General features: G+C 33.7%; 2 protein-coding genes across 2 annotated transcripts; one reads left to right on the top strand and one right to left on the bottom strand.

Annotated features, from left to right (window-relative positions):
- The first annotated feature begins 1,447 nt into the window (after positions 1-1,447).
- LOC139844107 (cytochrome b-c1 complex subunit 9, mitochondrial-like) lies at positions 1,448-3,965 on the top strand. The gene is made up of 3 exons (XM_071834320.1): positions 1,448-1,714; positions 2,634-2,681; positions 3,716-3,965. The coding sequence occupies exons 1-3, from the start codon at positions 1,598-1,600 to the stop codon at positions 3,764-3,766; spliced, it is 216 nt and encodes a 71-aa protein (XP_071690421.1). The 5' UTR covers positions 1,448-1,597; the 3' UTR covers positions 3,767-3,965.
- A 2,053-nt stretch (positions 3,966-6,018) lies between these two features.
- On the bottom strand, positions 6,019-10,715 carry LOC139844106 (transmembrane 9 superfamily member 5-like). The gene is made up of 7 exons (XM_071834319.1): positions 10,437-10,715; positions 9,334-9,374; positions 8,596-9,184; positions 8,375-8,506; positions 8,119-8,275; positions 6,965-7,449; positions 6,019-6,440 (listed from the first exon to the last, which is right to left on the bottom strand). The coding sequence occupies exons 1-7, from the start codon at positions 10,595-10,597 to the stop codon at positions 6,224-6,226; spliced, it is 1,782 nt and encodes a 593-aa protein (XP_071690420.1). The 5' UTR covers positions 10,598-10,715; the 3' UTR covers positions 6,019-6,223.
- Between the last annotated feature and the right edge of the window lie 10,094 nt (positions 10,716-20,809).

Raw genomic sequence — 20,809 nt, 5'->3', positions numbered from 1 at the left:
ATTCATTCATATAATTTTCATCAAAGATTATATTGTATAAACAAAAATATCTAAAGTAAAAGTTGATAAAAGAAAACCCTTAAAAGTCAATCTTAGATAGTTTTTTGGGACGCAAGTAGTATATAATTTGGAAATACGATAATATGATTCATTGTTTGACGTTATTTATGATGTTTATTTAAAACATGAATACTCAAAACTTTTTTAGCATTATATATATTAGTGGACAAAATTTATTGACATTTAGTGTCAAAAGTTCATACAACATAAAATTTATTTTGCCACACTTAAGATTATTTTTTTATTTTGGGATTTATAATCAACAAAATGGTCAAAAAAGTTTTATGATGTATAATTAACTGATTTGAGTAAATTTAAATGCCAACATCACGTTAAAGTGAAACTTTGTAGGAATACAATTAATGTTTGATAAAAAAATTTATATATTATATACGTTTTCAATTATATATATATATATATATATATATATATATATATATATATATATATATATATATATATATATATATATATATATATTATTTTTATTTTTATTTTTTTGCGGTTTTCAATTATTATTGCATGAATTTACCACGAATTCATTAGCACTTGAAGCTTCAATTAAGTAAACCCTAACTCGAAGGAGAAGAAGATGAAGTTGAAAAAAATTTATTATTATGGTTGGTAGCATATAACGATTTAGATATGGACATAGATAGAGGTTAGTAGGTACCACATTTGGGGTTCTGGTTTGCTCCTTAAGCTTGAGTTCATTATTACAAACGTCACATTATTAAATTAAAAATTCCCAATTTAATCTCTCCACTTTCAATTATCCGCTTTTAGTCCTCGCTCAATTTTTCATTTACATGCCTTCATTAGTTATGGTTTACCCCTCATATTTTCTTTCATCCGCCTTTAGTCCTAGCTCAACTTTCACTTTAAAGCCTCAGTTATCTTTCTTTAACCTCAATATTTTCCAATTTTTTTTAAGGGTTATAGCTACAAATAGGTTATATATCTTTTCAAATGTTCTAATGTCGCTCATATACTCATTTGCGTCTTATTATCGGCTATATACTTTCAAAAAGTGTACCAATATAAGTCATTATACATTTTTTACCTCCAACGAAAACAATTGATGACGTAGATTCTAAATAGTCATGTCACTTCGGTGATATATCGAAACAAAAACTGAAAGTATATAGCTTACATTGGAACAAAAAGTGAAAGTATATATAACCTATTTGTAGTCCTATAAAATGAAAAAAATGTTAAATAAATAACTTTATCGATTTAGCAAGTAATCAGTAGCGAAATGTTGATATTGATATACTTTTTGAAAGTATATATTCAACAGTGAGACGCAAATGTGTATAGGGAGTATATCAAAAAATTTGAGAAAGTATATTTATAGAATATTTTTAACAACTAAAACAACAAGCTAACCTCCCCACTTGTTGAAAAACTAGTAATACACAACTCTAGTTGACCAGGTAAACTATCGCCACCAAAAGTCCAAAACCGTCGCCACTCCGTGACCAAAAACACCATTTCTTCTTCCCCTTATCTCTGACCATCGTCATCATCAATCATCATGAGTACGGCAGCTCGCAGAAGCGGTGGAGTCTTCGAAGGACTTTACAAACTCATTATGCGTCGTAACTCCGTTTACGTCACTTTCGTCATCACCGGTGCTTTCCTCGGTGAACGCGTTAGTCATCGCTCATCTCCTTTTCTTATTCTTATTAATCATATCCATATTAGCCCTAATTTTTCTAATTATTTGATTTTTATTCTTTGTCAACTTATTTTTACCTTTAGATACTAATTCCTCTTTACTAATAACTAAATTACAGATCCGATTGCTCTTTTTCATATTCTTATTAATCATATAAGCCCTAATTTTTCTAATTATATGATTTTTATTCTTAGTCAACTTATCATTACCTTTAACTACCAATTCCTCTTTACTACTCCTAATAACTAATTTATAGATCCGATTGAGATTCCATTTAATTGTTCATCATATTTTTGAAATCCATCGTAGAATTTTACTCTCTGTGCCCTAAATTAGGGATTTTGTATTGGCTAGACATGATGAAATTTAGGCGTTTGTGTAATTTATTGTTGTGAACTAGTGTTTGGGATTGCATATCTTCAGAATGGTTATGGCTTAAAGTTGCGCTTTCTTATCTAGAGTAAATATAGATCTCGAGACTTTGTATCCAAGTAGTTTAAAAATTATTGAAATTTACAATTTTTTTTTTAAATATTGTGATGTTATATAAAAAACTATATGACATGTTAATTTTAGGGGACAATCAAAAGTTTTTATGTTAGCATTGAGTTTTGAGTGTGATATTATTGTTATGGATTATTATGGATTATGATATCAGCGCAAATGTCAGAAACAAACACAGAGATATAGACCGCGTTTTATGAACTGAATATGAATGGCAATGAAATGTCCTTGTTTTTCCGACTAATGGAGTTGTTGATTTAATATTTTGTATAATTGGAATATATGTCGAAGTTGTTTTTTGTACCGTTTTCTAGTTTAGGCTGTTTGTGTTAGCTTTTGTTTGTTTAACGTCGTCGACTGATGGAGTTGTGTGGTTCACTTGTTTCAGGCTGTGGATTACGGAGTTCATAAAATATGGGAGAGCAAGAATATCGGGGTAATTTTTAACAGCGACTTAGATGACTTTATGTGATTTTATTGTTTTTCTCCATTTATTTATTTAGTTATTTATATTTATAAAGAGCTATGCTTCACACCTTCCCAAACCAAACATAACTATATCAAATAGATAACAAGTTAACTACATACTGTTGCATCTCCTCTAGCTGGTTATATACGCCCTGCATATTGACGTTTTATATACAACTGCCATAATGCTGTTCGTTTGATATAAAACATCAACATAATACACATGTTTTGATGCGCCTAGATAGTTAAACGTTTAATCTTGGACCCAGATGCCCAGGAGTCACATAATGAATCTAGATATATAGAGTCTCTGTTTAGATAGTTATTGGCTTATTAGCCATGCGTGTTTTCACAAACGTATTGATGAATGGAAAAATGATGGTTGATATCTGCGTGTATCATTTAATTTAAATGGAGAAATGACTTGTTTTTATTCTAGGATAGGGGAAGGATTGTCTACATCTCACCTCCCCCATACACCACTCATGTGGTATTGGGTTTTGTTGTTGTTGTTGTTGTTGTTGTATCAGAATAAATAAGAAAAACTTTTCCGGTCTTCGTTAACTCAAGATTCTATTCTCTTGGAATATCGTGAGGAAAACATAGGAGGAACTCCATCACACACATAGACATGTATTATTAATCATGTATACATGCATGCACATGCTTATATGTATAGACATATAGTAAACAATAATGCATGTGTATATATTAGTATCTTTGTGTATATCCATGTCTATGTATGATTGTATTTGTATGTGTGTTGGTGTGTATGACCATTAACATGCATGATTGAAACTGCTGTGTCAAGCATCAGTTTAAGATCAAGTCTTGTTCGATTTTATTCTCTATTTAGTTCTAAGAATAGAGGTTTCTTGAAACTGCAAATGGACAATTAATTTATCTTCTGAAGTAACAGTTTGTGCTAGTGTAACCTTATTTTGCTGTTATACCATTTCTTCATTTGATTACTATATCCAACACATTTTCATTGTTACGCAGAAGCGATACGAGGACATTCCGGTTCTGGGACAAAGACCAACTGATGAATGAGGACATGCATTTGCTTGGATCACCTTTTGTGATTGTTATTTTAATCTTTAGAGATCTTATAAGGGACAAACCTTATGAATCTGTATCTGTATAACCAGTATTACTTAGTTTCACCAACTTCGCGTAAAAGCTTAGTTTGGTTTATGTGAGATTGATCAAGTTCTGTTAACTAATGCATTTTCCGAATGACTTTGAACCATGGTTGTATCCTTATATGAAACCTAAAGATGGAGTTAAGTCACATGTGATATTATGTGTGTTTTTGAACCAATTTGAAGTTTGAATCCCATATCATGATATAAGGACCAACTATGTGGTTTAATTTCTAACCTATTTACGGAGTATAAGTTGGTAATTCGGGTTACATTATTGTTGGCACATAAGCACATTAAGATTACTTTGCACACAACACTTGTTTTGTTGATCGTTATATCACATTCCATTGATACAATCGGTATTGTTTTGCAATGTCAAAGTAAATTTGACATCATTTAAAATTTCAAATCACCACTCATATCTATGGCTAGGGGTGGTCAGTATTTGGTTTGAAACCATGGAACCCGAAAACCAAACCGAAACCAAACCGGAAAAAAACCAAACCGAATTTGAAAAATGGTTTTCGGATCGAGTCAAACCGAAATCGAATTTGAATTCGATTTTCGGTTCGGTTTTCGGTTTTGAAAATTCTGAATTCGGTTTAACCGAAAACCGAATTCAAAATTTTTAAATATTTAATTTCTATATTTATGTTTTAATGTCATTATAATTTGGGATCCAATCAATAAAATATGTTTTCAGCCATATGACAATTTGATAGCTCACATTATAATTATGTTACTCAAATTATTATATTCTTTTTCTTAATAACAGAAGCAGTAAACGTTATAATTAAACTATAAATATTAATAAATTATCGAATTCTTTATAATTTAATAGTACGTCATTGTTTTAGGATATAAATAACTAAGACAACAGTGACGCCACAATTAAACTACCATCGTTCTCAATTTTTTCATAATATTCGGTTTTAACCGAAAACCGAACCGAATCCGAATTCGAATTCGGTTTTCGGTTCGGTTCGGTTTTAACTTTGAATTCGGTTTTCGGTTTTGCCCAAAAAAATTTCAAAACCGAATACACCGAACTGAATAAACCGAACAAACCGAAAACCGAACCGATGAACACCCCTATCTATGGCTGTAAATGAGTCGAGCTACTCGAGCTCGACTTGTAAAAACCTTAATTCGTGCCGAGCCTAAACGAGACTGAGCTTGAACTTAATTTGAAGCTCGTTTAGTAAACGAGCCCCCGAGCTCGAGCTTCATATCTCGATCTCGAACAAGCTCGCGAGCCTAAACGAGCTTTTCATTTATATACACAATATATTAATTTTAATTTTATTTATATAATATAATATATAATATAAAGTTATATAATAATTAATTATATATTAATAATAGTTGAGTTGTAGCACATCTGGTAGTGGCATGCCTCTCTTAGCGAGAGGTCAGGGGTTCGACTCCGCTGGACTGCAACATTGCACTCAATATTATCCTTGACCTGAAGTATCCTCCCAGATCGCCTTTCGCTTAGTGCGGGGGCAGCGGGGAGGGGGGGTTTTTACTGGCCATGCTCTCAAATTAGTCCCGGTTTCCTCCAGGGCAATAGTTAGGGGTGAGTTATGCAACTACGGGAGATGGACGCGTGAGTGATTAAGTCCCCCTAGGTGATCCCAAACTGATGTCAAAATATATATATATATATATATATATATATATATATATATATATATATATATATATATATAAATTAAATCTTATTATATATTGATAAATATTACAAATACAATGAATTTGAAATATAAAAAAATTAAATAATACAAAAAAAAAAAAAAAAAAAAAAAAAATTATAACTAACGAGTCGAGCTCAAAACGAGCTCGAGCTTGTAAAATAACAAACGAAACGAGTTCGAGCTTAAACTATCAGGCCACGAACCGAGCCGATCTCGAGCTCTATAAAATTTAAATGAGCCGAGCTCGAGCCTAGCCGAGCTCGGACTCAGCTCATTTACGGCCCTAGTTATAGATATGACTCATATCTATAACAATCCATAATAGATAGAGGGCAAACTACAAAAACAAAAGTTAAAAGGATGTAAAATGCACTCATTTTCTTGATGAGTACAACAAATGTTACATCATCACACACAAGGTACAATGCCTTTGTTACACATTTGTGTTGTAAGTGTGAGCATACACCTCCCAAAATTAACTTTGCTAAAGACCAAAATTTGAAACAAGAACACATAGAACCATGAGAGATCTACATAAGAATAACAAATAACCTCAGCCTATTTGGCTACAACAATTTCATGGCACATCGTTTACAAAACATTTAACGCAAGATCAGGAAACACACCGATCCATATGGTCAATATATAAGGTATATAATAAGGGATCATTCACTTTTCAAGGCATTATATATATGCTGCACAAAGATCCATGATGAGCGAAAACTTATTGTAGCCAGCATCAGGAAGAATGCATAGCAAAATAGAAAGGTGTAGCATAAAAAGAACGTCAACTGCTGGAACCCGTTCATGTTTGACTTTGAATAGTAGTAGATACAATACCCGAACATAAAGATAGCAACTGAGCCTCCACGCCAAACAGATCTGTTCAAAACGAACAGTTTTGGTTAATTCAAAATAAATAAAAAATAAAGGATCTACAGCAAGAAAAGGATTACTATTGGCAAAAGTAAAATTGCCTAATATATGCATAGTTATGAGACATTTTCAACTTCTAACTTCATAAATTATAGAAAGAAAAAGACTTGACTAGTAACACTCACAACAGATTCGAGTAGACAAATTTTGTTTTTTCAAATTCTAAAATCCAATCAATATTAGATAGAAAGGTGCTACCTTTGACCACAAAGTCAAAATTAATTCTTTAATTTGGCAAGTAGGGTGTTTTTAGCAAGTGTCACTGAATACTTTTATTAATCGACGAAACTGCTTCACAAGTGAAGGATAAATTGGTTATCAAGACCACACATTGACTTTACAAGAAATCCTAAAAAGGTATCACAAATAAGATTGACGGATGTTTCTTTAAAATCTGTTCCATAATCCCAATATTTTTAAAACAAATAATACATTTGACTAAAACGTTCAAAGTCAGCTCAATAACGTACCTCCACCACCATTGATGATCCTCTACAGTCAACTGGATGTAAGTCAACCCAATACTCAAAAGCGACGTAAGTACGACGAGAAGGACAAACGTTATAAACAGAATACTCGGTAAAGTCAAGATTTTATGGCTCCAAATTGTTGCATACATATTATGCAACTCAAGAACGATGGCACTAAATGGTAAAAGACCCGAGATTAGCATTTGACCCGGAGTCCTTCTATACCAAGTCAACAGAGGAATCTCCCTCGGGGATATTTTTGTAGCTGAAGGTGCTTGAAACTTTGACCTTAAACGATATCCGATTATCCCACCAAATGCAAGCAGTGGAATTGCAATTATCGTATATGCAAGTAAAATCACCAATATGGTGCCGAACGGGAGTGCGGTAGTAGCCCCGAATGATACGGAAACCGTATTAAGAAGAAGCATGATAACGGAAAGTGGTCCAGTGTAGAGTATCCCAGATAAAAGAACACATTTTTCCTGCAAAAGATAACATTTTTATCGTGAATCAAGAAAATAAATGTAAAAAAGACCATCACATGTACTTCGGTCAAGAAAAAGGTACATTATGGCTTTTGAGTAAAAAAGGTGGCAAATTTGGATGTATTACTTATGAAAGCAAACTGGGTTATCTCTAATAGATCAAAAATGGGTAAAAATAATAAGATTTTGCTATCGACAACCCTAAGGCTGTCGTTAACATGCTTAAAATAATTGTACATGGCGGTTATCCATAATTTTCTAACTGGCAGATATCAAGATGTACAATAATCTAAAGCGTGTTGACAACAGCCCTAAGGGCTGTCGTTAGCCAAATCTAATAAAAAATCGGCATATATGGAAATGGGTCAAAAAGGATCAAACGGGTTGAAGGTCGACCAAAGTATATTTTAACTGCATAAAATCACATTTATTCAAAACACTTTATTGTGATTTGGAAAAACTTACTTAATAACCAATTTGAGAGACTAAATACTGGATAAAAAATTGTATCGGGAATGATAAAGCTGATTAAAATCAAAACCGCCTTCAACCTATTGTATTAGCATTAAATGCGGTATTTTCCAAATTTGTTTTCAAAATTTTCAACGTTCAATGCGTTTACCAAAGGGGTATAATTATTATTTTCAAGTGTAAAAAAAAACTTACCCATCCGATGTCAGAAAATTGACCAAAAAATGAAGCTGCACTATATCCAGCCACTGAGGCGGTAAGAATAAAAAGCACGACAAGAGAAGTCGATATAGTTCCACGGCTGTAGGGATATAAGACCTCAAAAAAAGCCAATACAAATAACAGAAAAACTCTGTAAAAAAGACAAAATATCACTGTGAGCACATTTCCAAATGATAATTTTAATTTTTACAAAACGATTTAGGATGTTTTAAGAATGAAAGTGGCTTACATGGTCAATAACTGGGTCCCAGAGCCTAAAACGGCACAAAACAACGCCATTCGTGGAGGACATCTGAATACATCACTATGAACATACTTCCAACCCACTTCTTTTTCTTGTTCTTCATCTCCACTAGAATATCTGCAAGCAAAAAATAAAAAAATTTGAACATATAAAAAGATTTCAAATTTTTATTTGACTAATAAAACGCAATAGAACTAACATATTACTTTTTCAGATCATTCTTCAGATGACGCATAAACAACATTGTAAGTAATCCCATCAAAAGCACAATGATGACTACAGAATTAATGAAGGAAAACCAATGAATTTGCCGTTGTGTAGGCAACAATGAAGCTCTCGTGTACTTGTTCATTCGGTTCTTGTACTCAATCAAAGTTGCATTCCAAGTTATCGAATAAGTAAACTTAACTTCGATTTCAGTTTCATCGGTGATATCGACCGCATGATTTGGATCACTAAAAGCACGTATTTCTATAACTTGGTCACCATTGTAAAAAGCATCAAATTGGACATGTTTGAATATGTAATATGTGGGTCCCGATCCGTCACCTTTAAAGATCTCATCTTCCATTTTTCCAATGAATCCCCATAATGGAAGATCGTCGTAATACATTTGGAAGTAAAAGTCGTTACTGATAGCGTTTATAAATTTTGTTATGTCATCTCTTTTGAGGTTTTTATGACACAACATTCGGTCAACTCTATCTTTACGAAACTTGAAATCGTATAAGGTATTGGTCAGTCTATCTCCGTTTAAAACTTCCCCTAGTGTCTCTTTCTTTAGGATCACTTTACCTACATAACAATTAAGAAAAAATCGATTGAATAATAAAAAAAATTTGTTGTAGTGTGACAACGAGCGTTACTATATCAGGTAACATATGACATGTATGGTAACGAATAATTTAAACTAATCTCGCCTGAAAATAATTGCATATGCTAACCTGGACGGCAGAATGGCAAATCATAATAGCTGTACGTTTCACTGCAAGAAATATCAAAACAACAATCTTTAACCAAAAAATCAATGTAAATTGAGTACAATTTCATGTCTCCGTTAATTAAAGAACTCACACAAGACACAAATCAGAAAAAAAATGGGTTGTAAAACGATGGACTGTAAATTCAAGAACTGACTACATGAATGAACTATGCAAGTCATACAAATCAAGCTTAAACTTTAAATAAACGATATGTTCTTGTGAATTCCCAACAAATTCAATTGTCATAATGAAGATTCTTCATTCCAATATATTACACAGAGATATAATAATATACTCCGTATAGAACAATTTTTTTAACGGCTATTTTGACATCGAATTCTCTCATCAGTCACCCACACACGCGTTAGGAGAAAACTCTTCACACACCATCGCTACATTGGGTACCGGTGTGCTTTGGATTGAACCGAGTGGCTTAGGGCATACACCTTTATCCACCACAACAACAGAATCTTGAGAAAACCTCCCCTAGATACGAACCTGCACCAACTAGGACTCAGATCCAACCCAGAGCTTATACCACTCAGGCAATGCCTTGATGGTTACGGTATAGAACAATTAAGAATAGAAACACACAATCATCAACTTGAACACCCAATATAGTAAGTAGCACAATATCCAAATAAAGTGCTCCTTGATATATCTCATAGCCAATAATCCACTTTTAATTTCAAAAAATTAAGCCTAGTGTTTTCAACACCAAAACTGAAGTCGATTTCGTTTAAGTAGTTATCTTCATAATCTTTCTGGTTTAACATTCTTAATTAACAAGTTAACTGTAACTATAATTCCTTTTTCTACAAAAACAACATAGTTTAAAATATAAACAACACAACATTCTTAAACGACTGAAGTCCCTACATCAAGATCAACGCAAATTTCTATATCGGCAATACGATTTTTTTTCCTTTTTGACCATATATCAACAAATTTTCATAGCACGAAACTCATCAAATTACACTAAAAACGATAAATCTTTTGTATGCCAATGTTTTTCTTCATATAATCAAAATGAAAAAATAAATATGAAAATACAAATTACTAACCTGGGATTGTTGAGGGGCCCAACTATGTTAACAAACAAAGGTACATTATCTCCCACGTTGTACCTATGATCAAACGATGAAGCTGTAATTGGGAAAACACATGTATTTAGGGTTACTAATTGCAGTAAGAAAACACAAATTAGGGTAAAACTTTGAGTCATGGTAGATGAGAGTGGGGATACTTCGGTTGGGATTCAACAAATTTCAAATGGATTTAGCAGATTATTGCCGAGTTTAAGTTTAAACAAGAAATTTTAGTTACTGAGCTACATCCTTAGTTCAACTAGTCAACCAGTTTCTTTAAACATAGATTAATTACTCCCTCCTTTCTATTTATGAGATCGGTACAGGTACCGTACCGAAACCGAAAATACCGATACCGAAATTGCCCAAAATCAAGAACCGAATACCGAACCGAATTTAAAAAATTGTACCGGTTCGGTACCCGTACCGGTACGGGTATTTTCGGTATAGTACCGAATGGAACGGAAAATTCTACCTTCACTACCAATTAGAAGGATTTTGGCACCGTAACTTAATTTTTTCTTCATACTATTGTTCGTTATAATATTTCAAGAAGTAACTTTAATTATTTTCATTCCATCACTTCTTAATATATAGAGTTATAGTGGCAAGTAGTTGTTTTTTACGTAGTAACTTTTTTTATTTGCCTATATATTTGTGTGATTCATTCTTGTATGAAGCTAGCATAACTCTTAACTATGTCTACGTCCACAAACAATTAGTGAGCAAAACATTGGTAAAAAATTGTTTGTAAAATTCGTGAGTAGCAACTAATCAGTAGAATCACTTTTAATTACATCTATATTTAATTTATGTGAGAAAACTGATCAACACCAACATATAATTATTTAGTGTATAATCGTTCATAAGAAATAAGAAAAGAACGAAAAAAGTTTATGTAGTTTTCATAATTCGGTTCCAAAATCGGTTTCCCCGTACCGAACCGGTACCGATACCGAAAATACCGAAACCGAAAATCCCTAAAACCAAGAACCGAAACCGAAACCGAATCCCTATCGGTACCGATTTTCGGTACCGGTACCGGTTCGGTTTCGGTTTTTCGGGATTTTTGCTCATCCCTACTCCTTTCCCCCTTTCGCATATAGTCGCAAACTAGTGTGGCTTTGCGCAAGGGGTTCGGTTTTCAATGTATTTTATTGCGTTTAGTTTGTAAAATTATTTCGCGGCGAACGATGATGTCGTTGAAGCGCAACTCGAGTCGAACTAAAAGGTATAACTCGTAAAAAATTTAAATCGTATTTTAAATTAACAACTTATGTGCATCTCAGCGTTCGCTATGGAAATGTCGATTTTTAAAAATATAACGCAAAATAAACGTGTATGAAAAATACCTCAAATATTTAGCGTTTTTTAAAAAGCGTCCGTTTTGCGTATAGCTAGTGACATTGTGTTCCTAAAATTATTTCGAGTTTAAGATGGTGTCGGAAAAATTTGACTCGATGCGAGCGATAAGATATGGCCCGTTGAATATGTGGGTGGAGTTTATTTAAAATTTTTTATGAAAATGATAATTTGACACTTTACCCCCTGTATGGGGGTCGATTTGATTTTTTGGAAAAAGTGTGGGGGCTTTGTTGTGCAAATGGGAAAAAAAGTTTGAAAAGACAAAAATGCCCTTACTATTCATTTGCGCTATCTCTTTTAGAATATAGGTATAAGTGGGGGGCTTTGTTGTGCAAATGGAGGGAAAAAGTTGAAAAGGCAAAAATGCCCTTACTATTCATTTGCGCTCTCTCTTTTAGAATATAGGTATAATATAATATAATATAATATAATATAATAAATCTTACACTCCTATAATTAATAAGTAGAAAAATACATGCCCGCTCAATGCGGTCGGCCTTTCAGATTGTAAATTCATATTTCGCGCACAGTTAGTTGCGTTGTGTTCGTAAAATTATTTCGAGTTGAACGGCGGTGCTGGAAAAATTTAACTCGTAGCGAGTAGGAATATATGACCCGTTAAAATTTAGGTGGATTTCGTTTCACCCCTTATTTCGAGGGTTGAAACTGTATATTGGACTAAGTTTGGGGGTTGGGGTGGTTTTTTTGTGGTGTCGTTTGGCAATCTCAAATGACAAAAACGATCATTTATTGGAGTATAAAAATCTTTTTATATTATAATAACAAAGTTGAAAATAGATCCTATAAAATTCAAACCACTAATCTTAGCCTTCCATTCAAAAATACTACGTAATTCCTTAATCTAAACCCTACAATTCTCCACGTCATAGTTATGACCTCATAATCAAGAAATTTAAGACTAATTTGACTAAATTATCCTTCAAATCACAAAAATGGACGGCATCTAAATCAAAAATTAAGGGTCCTCTACATTTCAAATCATTCACTAAACTACAAGGAAAAATGGATCTTCACATTCAATCTTCAATCATTGCTTGAAAAAAATACAATCCGAAATATCTAAAACAGCAGCAGCAGCAACAACAACAACAACAACAACAACAACATGATATTCCGATTTTCGGATTGAGCCAGAACATTTCGATCGATTAATCTTTTCTAATCAATCAAGCATCATGAATGGAATCGTTTTTAGAATCAACCTATACTTTAGATCCACAGGTAATCACATTCTATTTCAATTATGTTGTTTGTTTGGTTCATAAGCTATGCTGATAATGTTCATATGGAGTCGATTTGAATAAAAACTCCATATCCAGTCTCAACTGAAATCGAATACACCATTAATTGATAATGGAGAAACTGAAAAAAATTGTTGCATTTAATTGTATGATACGATCAAAACAGTGTTACCATCCATACCAATCATATGTATAATGTCCCACATTGGTGGGCATATGCATGTGGTTGGAGCTTTTGTAAGTCAAGATGTCCCCTCCTCCTTCAAGCTAGCTTTTGGAAGTGAGTTCGAGCTTATAGCTTGGTCGAGCTCTCCTCCGGTTCCTTTCTTTCCTTCTATCTTAGGAACCCAGAGTTGGCTTTGGATCTTATCAGGTTCGTCCCAGTAAGATCATATCAAACAGTTAACAATCATTGATCAAAATTGTATCAGTCGAAGACCAGAAAAGATGGATGTTGAAAAGCGGTTTTCTGTACATTATTTAAGATAACCATATGAAGAAGTTAAAACCCCTAATTTTAAATTCTATAATTTTATTTCTCGGTTGCGTAATGTAAACCCTGATGTTGATTTATAATAATTTTTCTCATATTTTTCTTTTAGTTTCTCCATCTTGAAGGCTATTTTCATCACTCATTGTCATCAACCATTTTGATTAAACAAAATTGAGCATGTTAACGACGATCATCCAATAAGATTAGAACAGGTATGTATTTATAATATAATTTTATCATTGATACAAGATTTTTGTATGAAATTTTGGCAAAATAGTGAAGTAAGATTGACAAGTTTGCAAAGTATCAGACCAACCTAACTCTTTGCCAGGTTAATGTTGTTATTCGTTTACGTTTTCTCGAATTCAAATTTTGCTTCATATACTGTAATCTAAACAAAAAAAATCCTTATATGATGTTGATTTTGAGAACATATAGATTGAAACTTAGTCATTCTCCATTAGCAATTATAATGACTTCCTTGATGATTGTAGGTTTTCCTTTTAAAAGCTAAAGTATTGGGATTGGACCAAGATTTATGTTTTTATATATGTTACCAAGCTACCTGTGAGTACTCTTATCCACTGTTGTAAATCTCCCGAGATCTCGTTTTTAGAAGACAACCGAGACGAGATGTTCATCTCCCGAGATTTCTCGGTCAACGGGGTCAAACTTAGTCAAAGTCACGATTTCTCGGATTTTCTTGCTAATTTATAAGATTTTCTCGCTCATTTCTCGGATATTTTTGTAAAATCTCGTAAAAACGTATATAAATATACATATATTTATGTTTTTATGTATATTTTTATTAAAAAAATATAAAGTCAACGTAAGTCAACGTCCGAGATCTCCCCGAGATTATTCCGAGATGCCGAGATCTCCCTAAAAAGTCCAAACGAGATCTCCCCGAGATCCGAATTCTCCAACCTTGCTCTTATCTAATCTAAATGTGTCAATATGTGTGGTTGAGACATGTTAGTTAATGGGTTTCTTGAAATGGGTTTGGTTACTTGCTGGGATTGATTAATGGGTCTCCTTGCATGGGTTGGGGGATTCAGGTTCTGTTTTTTTTTTTTTTTTTTTTTTTTGAAAAGCAAGATAATTTTATTGATAAGGAAATGATACAAAGAGGATTACAACATGAGTAACACTAATTTGAGCGAAACTCGAGGACCTATACTAGATATGAAGTAAGAAACTAACAAGATGTAGAATACCCTAATTTCGGAGCAGTATTATCAAACTTAACATCAATCACCATTACCCTCATCATCTACTAATACATAAAAAGGATTGTTTGTTTCAATTCTATCTTTGGAATATGTCTTATTATTACCTTCACCATCAATGCTCTTACCTTTATCTCTTTTCCTTAAAACATTATGTTTTCGAATTTTCTGGGACTCCACATTCCAATATGTTTCCTCCACAGCAATATTATCTTTAATACCATAATTATTCTTAACTGTATTTTGCTTGATACCTTTTGCTTCTGTTAACTGCCATTGACTTTTATTATTATCAAAATTCAACTTATGAAATACCTTTCCTTTCTTACCAACAACTTTAGAGGCGTCCTCAACACACTGGTTATTTAAATCAACTGTTTCACCATCATTGTTTATTTTCAAAGCGTCTTTTAACACTTGTGCAGATACTTCATCTTCTGTTTTAGGCCAAATTTTACAAGTATTAAAAGAGTGCCCAAACACTTTGCAATGAGTGCATAAAGGCGGTTTCCATTGATAAGTCACCTCAAGTTTACCCACTTTGGCTGGAAAAGAACCAATCACAGGATAGGAAAATTCGACAAAGCTAGGAAGGTCATCAGCTGCATTGACTTCAGTCCAAACTCTAGCAAAACCTAGTCTTCCACTTTTACTCAAACATCTCTCTGAAGTAACTTTGTCCATCAACATAGACCTACCAATACCACTAACAAGTTTACCTATACTTCTGCCACTCCATAGTTCAATGGGTATATTGTGAATGCAAATCCAAATTGGAACTTTTTCAGGTTCAATTTTTTCAAGCCAAACCCCAGGTTCCCACTGATTCACGAAAAAAGGAACATTATTAACTAACCATGGACCACTCTCAACAACCTCCTTCATACCCTTTTCATTTTTAAATTTGCATAAATAAAATCCTGCAGCTGTTTTGACGATTTCTTTAAGGTCATACCTCCGCCACATTCTCCTTAGATGGGCATTAACAACCCTATAATCCATAGAAGTTCCAATAAAATACCCATATAATTGAAGAGAAAATGCACTACCGCCCTTCTTAACCTCCTCAGCGGAGAAAACTACTCTCTTTTGACCATTAGACATTAAAATAGGAGGAATGAACTCCATTTTTAATTCTTCTTCATCTTTGTTTTGTTTTAAGAAGTCGGCAAAAGTGATGTTTGGATTTACCCATGCTCTTGTGGTTTTAGTATTTGTATTGCCTTGCCCGTCACTAGTCTCTACCCCTTCCATTGTTGTAGATTTAATCCCAGAAACAACATTATCTTTATCACCACTATTATTATCCTGCGTATTCATTAATGTTACATTGCCACCCAATGTAAATTAGGAGAAATCATCAGGAACAACAATTGACTCTCTAAAACCATCATTCTTAAATAACTTAACAGCATTCTCAGCAGCAGCCACTAGGTTTACATCAACCTCATTATAACTACCATCTTTTGAACTCTTAAAGAATACAATAGGACTAGCAGAAACAGTCGGTTTAGCAACAGCAATTGTTTCACCAATAGATTTAGCAATAATATCATCGTTACTAACTACAATATCATCAATAGAATGATCAATTACAACAGAATTCTTACCATACCCACCTTTCTTCCTGTTACCCTTGCGTTTTCTAATTACTTCAGGGAGTATTTTTTCATTAGCAGGAATAGAAGAATCACCAGCATAAGGAACAAATTGAGCACTCTTCTTTTCTTTAGACGGACCATCCCCAACATCAATCAGCTGGTTCGCTTTACCCTTCCTCTTTCTAGAACTATAGGTTTTCAGAACCATCCCCTCTGAATCACGATTATCCTTCCCAGGTTGTTCAATTGGCACATCTCCCTCGTTCTTATTTGGCTGATCAACTTCATCTACCATCATATTGGAACGTACGACATCATCCATAATCTGAGATGAACGATCCCCATCAAAATCAGATGAAGACACTTCTCCACTTTTAGAAACCGCATCCGCTGTTCCACGACTAACCGATCGGTTTTGCAAAACCCTAGTAGCAGTCGCTGTTATATCTTGGTACTTTTTCTTCTTCTTGGACACCATGATACACGATTACTCTTAAAGATAAAAATTATACTGTACCTTAAGTGAATGAAGATTGTAACTTCGTAAGTGATCTTGAACAGCAAATTCAAATCGCCTTCTTGAAATATCACAGTTGAAGAACCCTAAACTCGAACAGCAGTGACTTGATTTACTCCCAAAATTAAAGATCGGATGAATTCAATTCTTCAATTAAAAAACCCTAAAATCGCGAAACCCCTAAATTTTGGAAGAACTCAAACCGATTGATTTACCTGTAGATGAAGCAAACGATTACAGAACAAGCAATAAGGATTCTTCAAGTAGGAAATTACAGATCGAAGGGATCGATTAAAGTTTGATGCTAGAGATCGCACAGAGAGAGAGAAAAATTCATAGAGAGAGAAAAATGATACAGATTTCAGGTTCTGTTTTATTACTTGCTAGATTTCTTGAAATGGGTCACAAAAAAATGTACTTCATAATATATTTGATTGAAATTGGGTTTGGGTAAAAGTTTACCTAGCAAACAGGTCGAATTGGGTTAGTTTGGGTAAGGGGTCAAAATAGTTTTGGGTTGAAGTAGGTCATGGGTCAAACTGTAAAATTTTTAAATGGGTCCAAATGGGTAGGGTTGGGGCTGGTTGAATAATAGGTTGAAACGGAAGACATATTTAATATTAGTTCACAGTAATTGAACTATGAACACCAGACTCTCACTTAAACAATAGATATGAATTATTAGTGCGGAAATTGAGAGAACACGATAATAGAATAGAAGACTAATGATATTGATCGTGAAAAGTACATCTATCAAATGAACCATACGTCTCTATTTATATAGATAAAAACCAAATCTGGAGATTTGGTTTCCAAAACTACTTAGCTATAAATATGGAAAAGATAAACTAAAATCAAACCAAATTTGCTAATAACTAGGAAGTAAATTCTGGAGATAAAATCAAATCTTCAAAACAAATCTTCTTAAATAACAAGCATATCTCCAGAATATTCTATGGCTTTTGCTTCAAGAAATCTTCAAACGTTTACTCCAGCAATTCCAGAGTCTGTAACTTCAGACTCTAAATCTTCAGACTCTAAAATCTGCAAAACACTTTTGACTCATCAGATTATTATTTCTATTTTTCCCAACAATCTCCCCCTATCTGATGATGTCAAAACAACCTGTACTCCTAAACAAACATCTTTGCATACTCCCTTTCAATTAGCTTGCACTTGCCCTTCATATGAGAAATTTTCTTCAACATGCTCAGCTTGCTATGCAAGTGTTTTAACAACTACACCCTGAAAGGAGTTGTCTGCTGTGTTTTACATCTGGACAGTAAACTGATCAACATATCAATGCTAGCCCCTTCAAACTGATCACACATAATTAACATCCTTTGATTTCCATTTTTCTTGATCATTAAAGCATCAAAATACTCAACATACTTATCATCAACAAACTCTAAATGTTCAGGAACAACTATGCTTTTCCACTCACAAAAACCCAATCGAACAATTTGATTCAATTTAACTCTTAATCTCCTTGCATAGCAGCAACCACAACAGCACTAGTGCTTCCTTGAGTATCACCAACACCACCTATTTGAGTATCACCAGCAACAACCATCTGAGAATCAACACCTCTATCAGTATCTTCCCCCTGAATCTGATGCTCCCCCTCAACCTGAGCTCTCTTTGATTGCTCCCCCTCAACACTTGCAAAACCTGCATCTGCAGTACCTGTACCTGCATCATCTGACCTCTTTCTTTTCTCCCCCTTTTTGACATCATCTAAAGGCAGAGAAGATATGACCTTCCAAATTTCAGTTTGTTAATTTTTGAGGGAACAAATATCAGAAGCAAACCCAGTAAAGCATTGTCTCAGTTCATCAACACCAACCATCCTTTTCTCCAGCTCAGCCAACCTGTGATTAATTTCTGCAACAGACCCTGAACCACCTGCACTAGACAACCCCTGCATATTCCCAACCAACCTCCTTACCTCCAACAACTCATCTTTTGATACAAAATTATTATTAAAGTTAAGATTATTAATCTTAGACTGCACACCAGAGAGCTTGTCATCAAACTCCTTAGTCAACTTGGTCAAAGCCTGATGTAGGCCAACCATGGTGACTGGTGCCTCAGTCTGAGAAGTAGTGCCAGAAGATAAGGGTAGGGTTGGTATGTCCTCACAGCCTTCCTGTTGTAAAGAAAGCTGATCCTTAAACATAGAAGATTTTGAGGCCTGTATCTCACCCTGTGACATGAGTGTGATATTGGCAGCCTGTGCAAGAATGTGTAAGGATGGAACATTTTGGGTTGGTAGTGACAGACTTAAGTCTGGGGTAACAGTTGGCTTGGACATTGCAGCTGGTTTTTGGATTTGGTTATTTGAGTCCAGGATTGGGACTTCTTCAAATAAGTCAACTGAGTGGGTTTCTTCAGTGACTGTAATGAGGGTATCCAAGTTTACTATCCTATCAGGTTTAGGTTGGGTCAAAGCACTGCCTTCACCAACCTCTAGCAGAGGTGATGAAGTAGTACTAGAAGCACCTTGTGAAATGTCCCGTTCTTATTGATTAAAAACGTTCCATATTAATTGATTTCGTTGCGAGGTTTTGACCTCTATATGAGACGTTTTTCAAAGACTGCATTCATTTTTAAAATAAACCATAACCTTTATTTCATAGATAAAGGTTTTAAAAAGCTTTACGTAGATTATCAAATAATGATAATCTAAAATATCCTGTTTACACACGACCATTACATAATGGTTTACAATACAAATATGTTACAACAAAATAAGTTTCTTGAATGCAGTTTTTACACAATATCATACAAGCATGGACTCCAAATCTCGTCCTTATTTAAGTATGCGACAGCGGAAGCTCTTAATAATCACCTGAGAATAAACATGCTTAAAACGTCAACAAAAATGTTGGTGAGTTATAGGTTTAACCTATATATATCAAATCATAATAGTAGACCACAAGATTTCATATTTCAATACACATCCCATACATAGAGATAAAAATCATTCATATGGTGAACACCTGGTAACCGACATTAACAAGATGCATATATAAGAATATCCCCATCATTCCGGGACACCCTTCGGATATGATATAAATTTCGAAGTACTAAAGCATCCGGTACTTTGGATGGGGTTTGTTAGGCCCAATAGATCTATCTTTAGGATTCGCGTCAATTAGGGTGTCTGTTCCCTAATTCTTAGATTACCAGACTTAATAAAAAGGGGCATATTCGATTTCGATAATTCAACCATAGAATGTAGTTTCACGTACTTGTGTCTATTTTGTAAATCATTTATAAAACCTGCATGTATTCTCATCCCAAAAATATTAGATTTTAAAAGTGGGACTATAACTCACTTTCACATATTTTTACTTCGTCGGGAAGTAAGACTTGGCCACTGGTTGATTCACGAACCTATAACAATATATACATATATATCAAAGTATGTTCAAAATATATTTACAACACTTTTAATATATTTTGATGTTTTAAGTTTATTAAGTCAGCTGTCCTCGTTAGTAACCTACAACTAGTTGTCCACAGTTAGATGTACAGAAATAAATCGATAAATATTATCTTGAATCAATCCACGACCCAGTATATACGTATCTCATTATTGATCACAACTCAAACTATATATATTTTGGAATCAACCTCAACCCTGTATAGCTAACTCCAACATTCACATATAGAGTGTCTATGGTTGTTCCGAAATATATATAGATGTGTCGACATGATAGGTCGAAACATTGTATACGTGTCTATGGTATCTCAAGATTACATAATATACAATACAAGTTGATTAAGTTATGGTTGGAATAGATTTGTTACCAATTTTCACGTAGCTAAATTGAGAAAAATTATCCAATCTTGTTTTACCCATAACTTCTTCATTTT

Source organism: Rutidosis leptorrhynchoides, chromosome 4 (genome assembly GCF_046630445.1).
Source record: "Rutidosis leptorrhynchoides isolate AG116_Rl617_1_P2 chromosome 4, CSIRO_AGI_Rlap_v1, whole genome shotgun sequence".
Lineage (NCBI taxonomy): Eukaryota > Viridiplantae > Streptophyta > Magnoliopsida > Asterales > Asteraceae > Rutidosis > Rutidosis leptorrhynchoides.
Note: the sequence above shows the minus strand (reverse complement) of the source record. Positions and strands in the feature narration are given on the sequence as shown.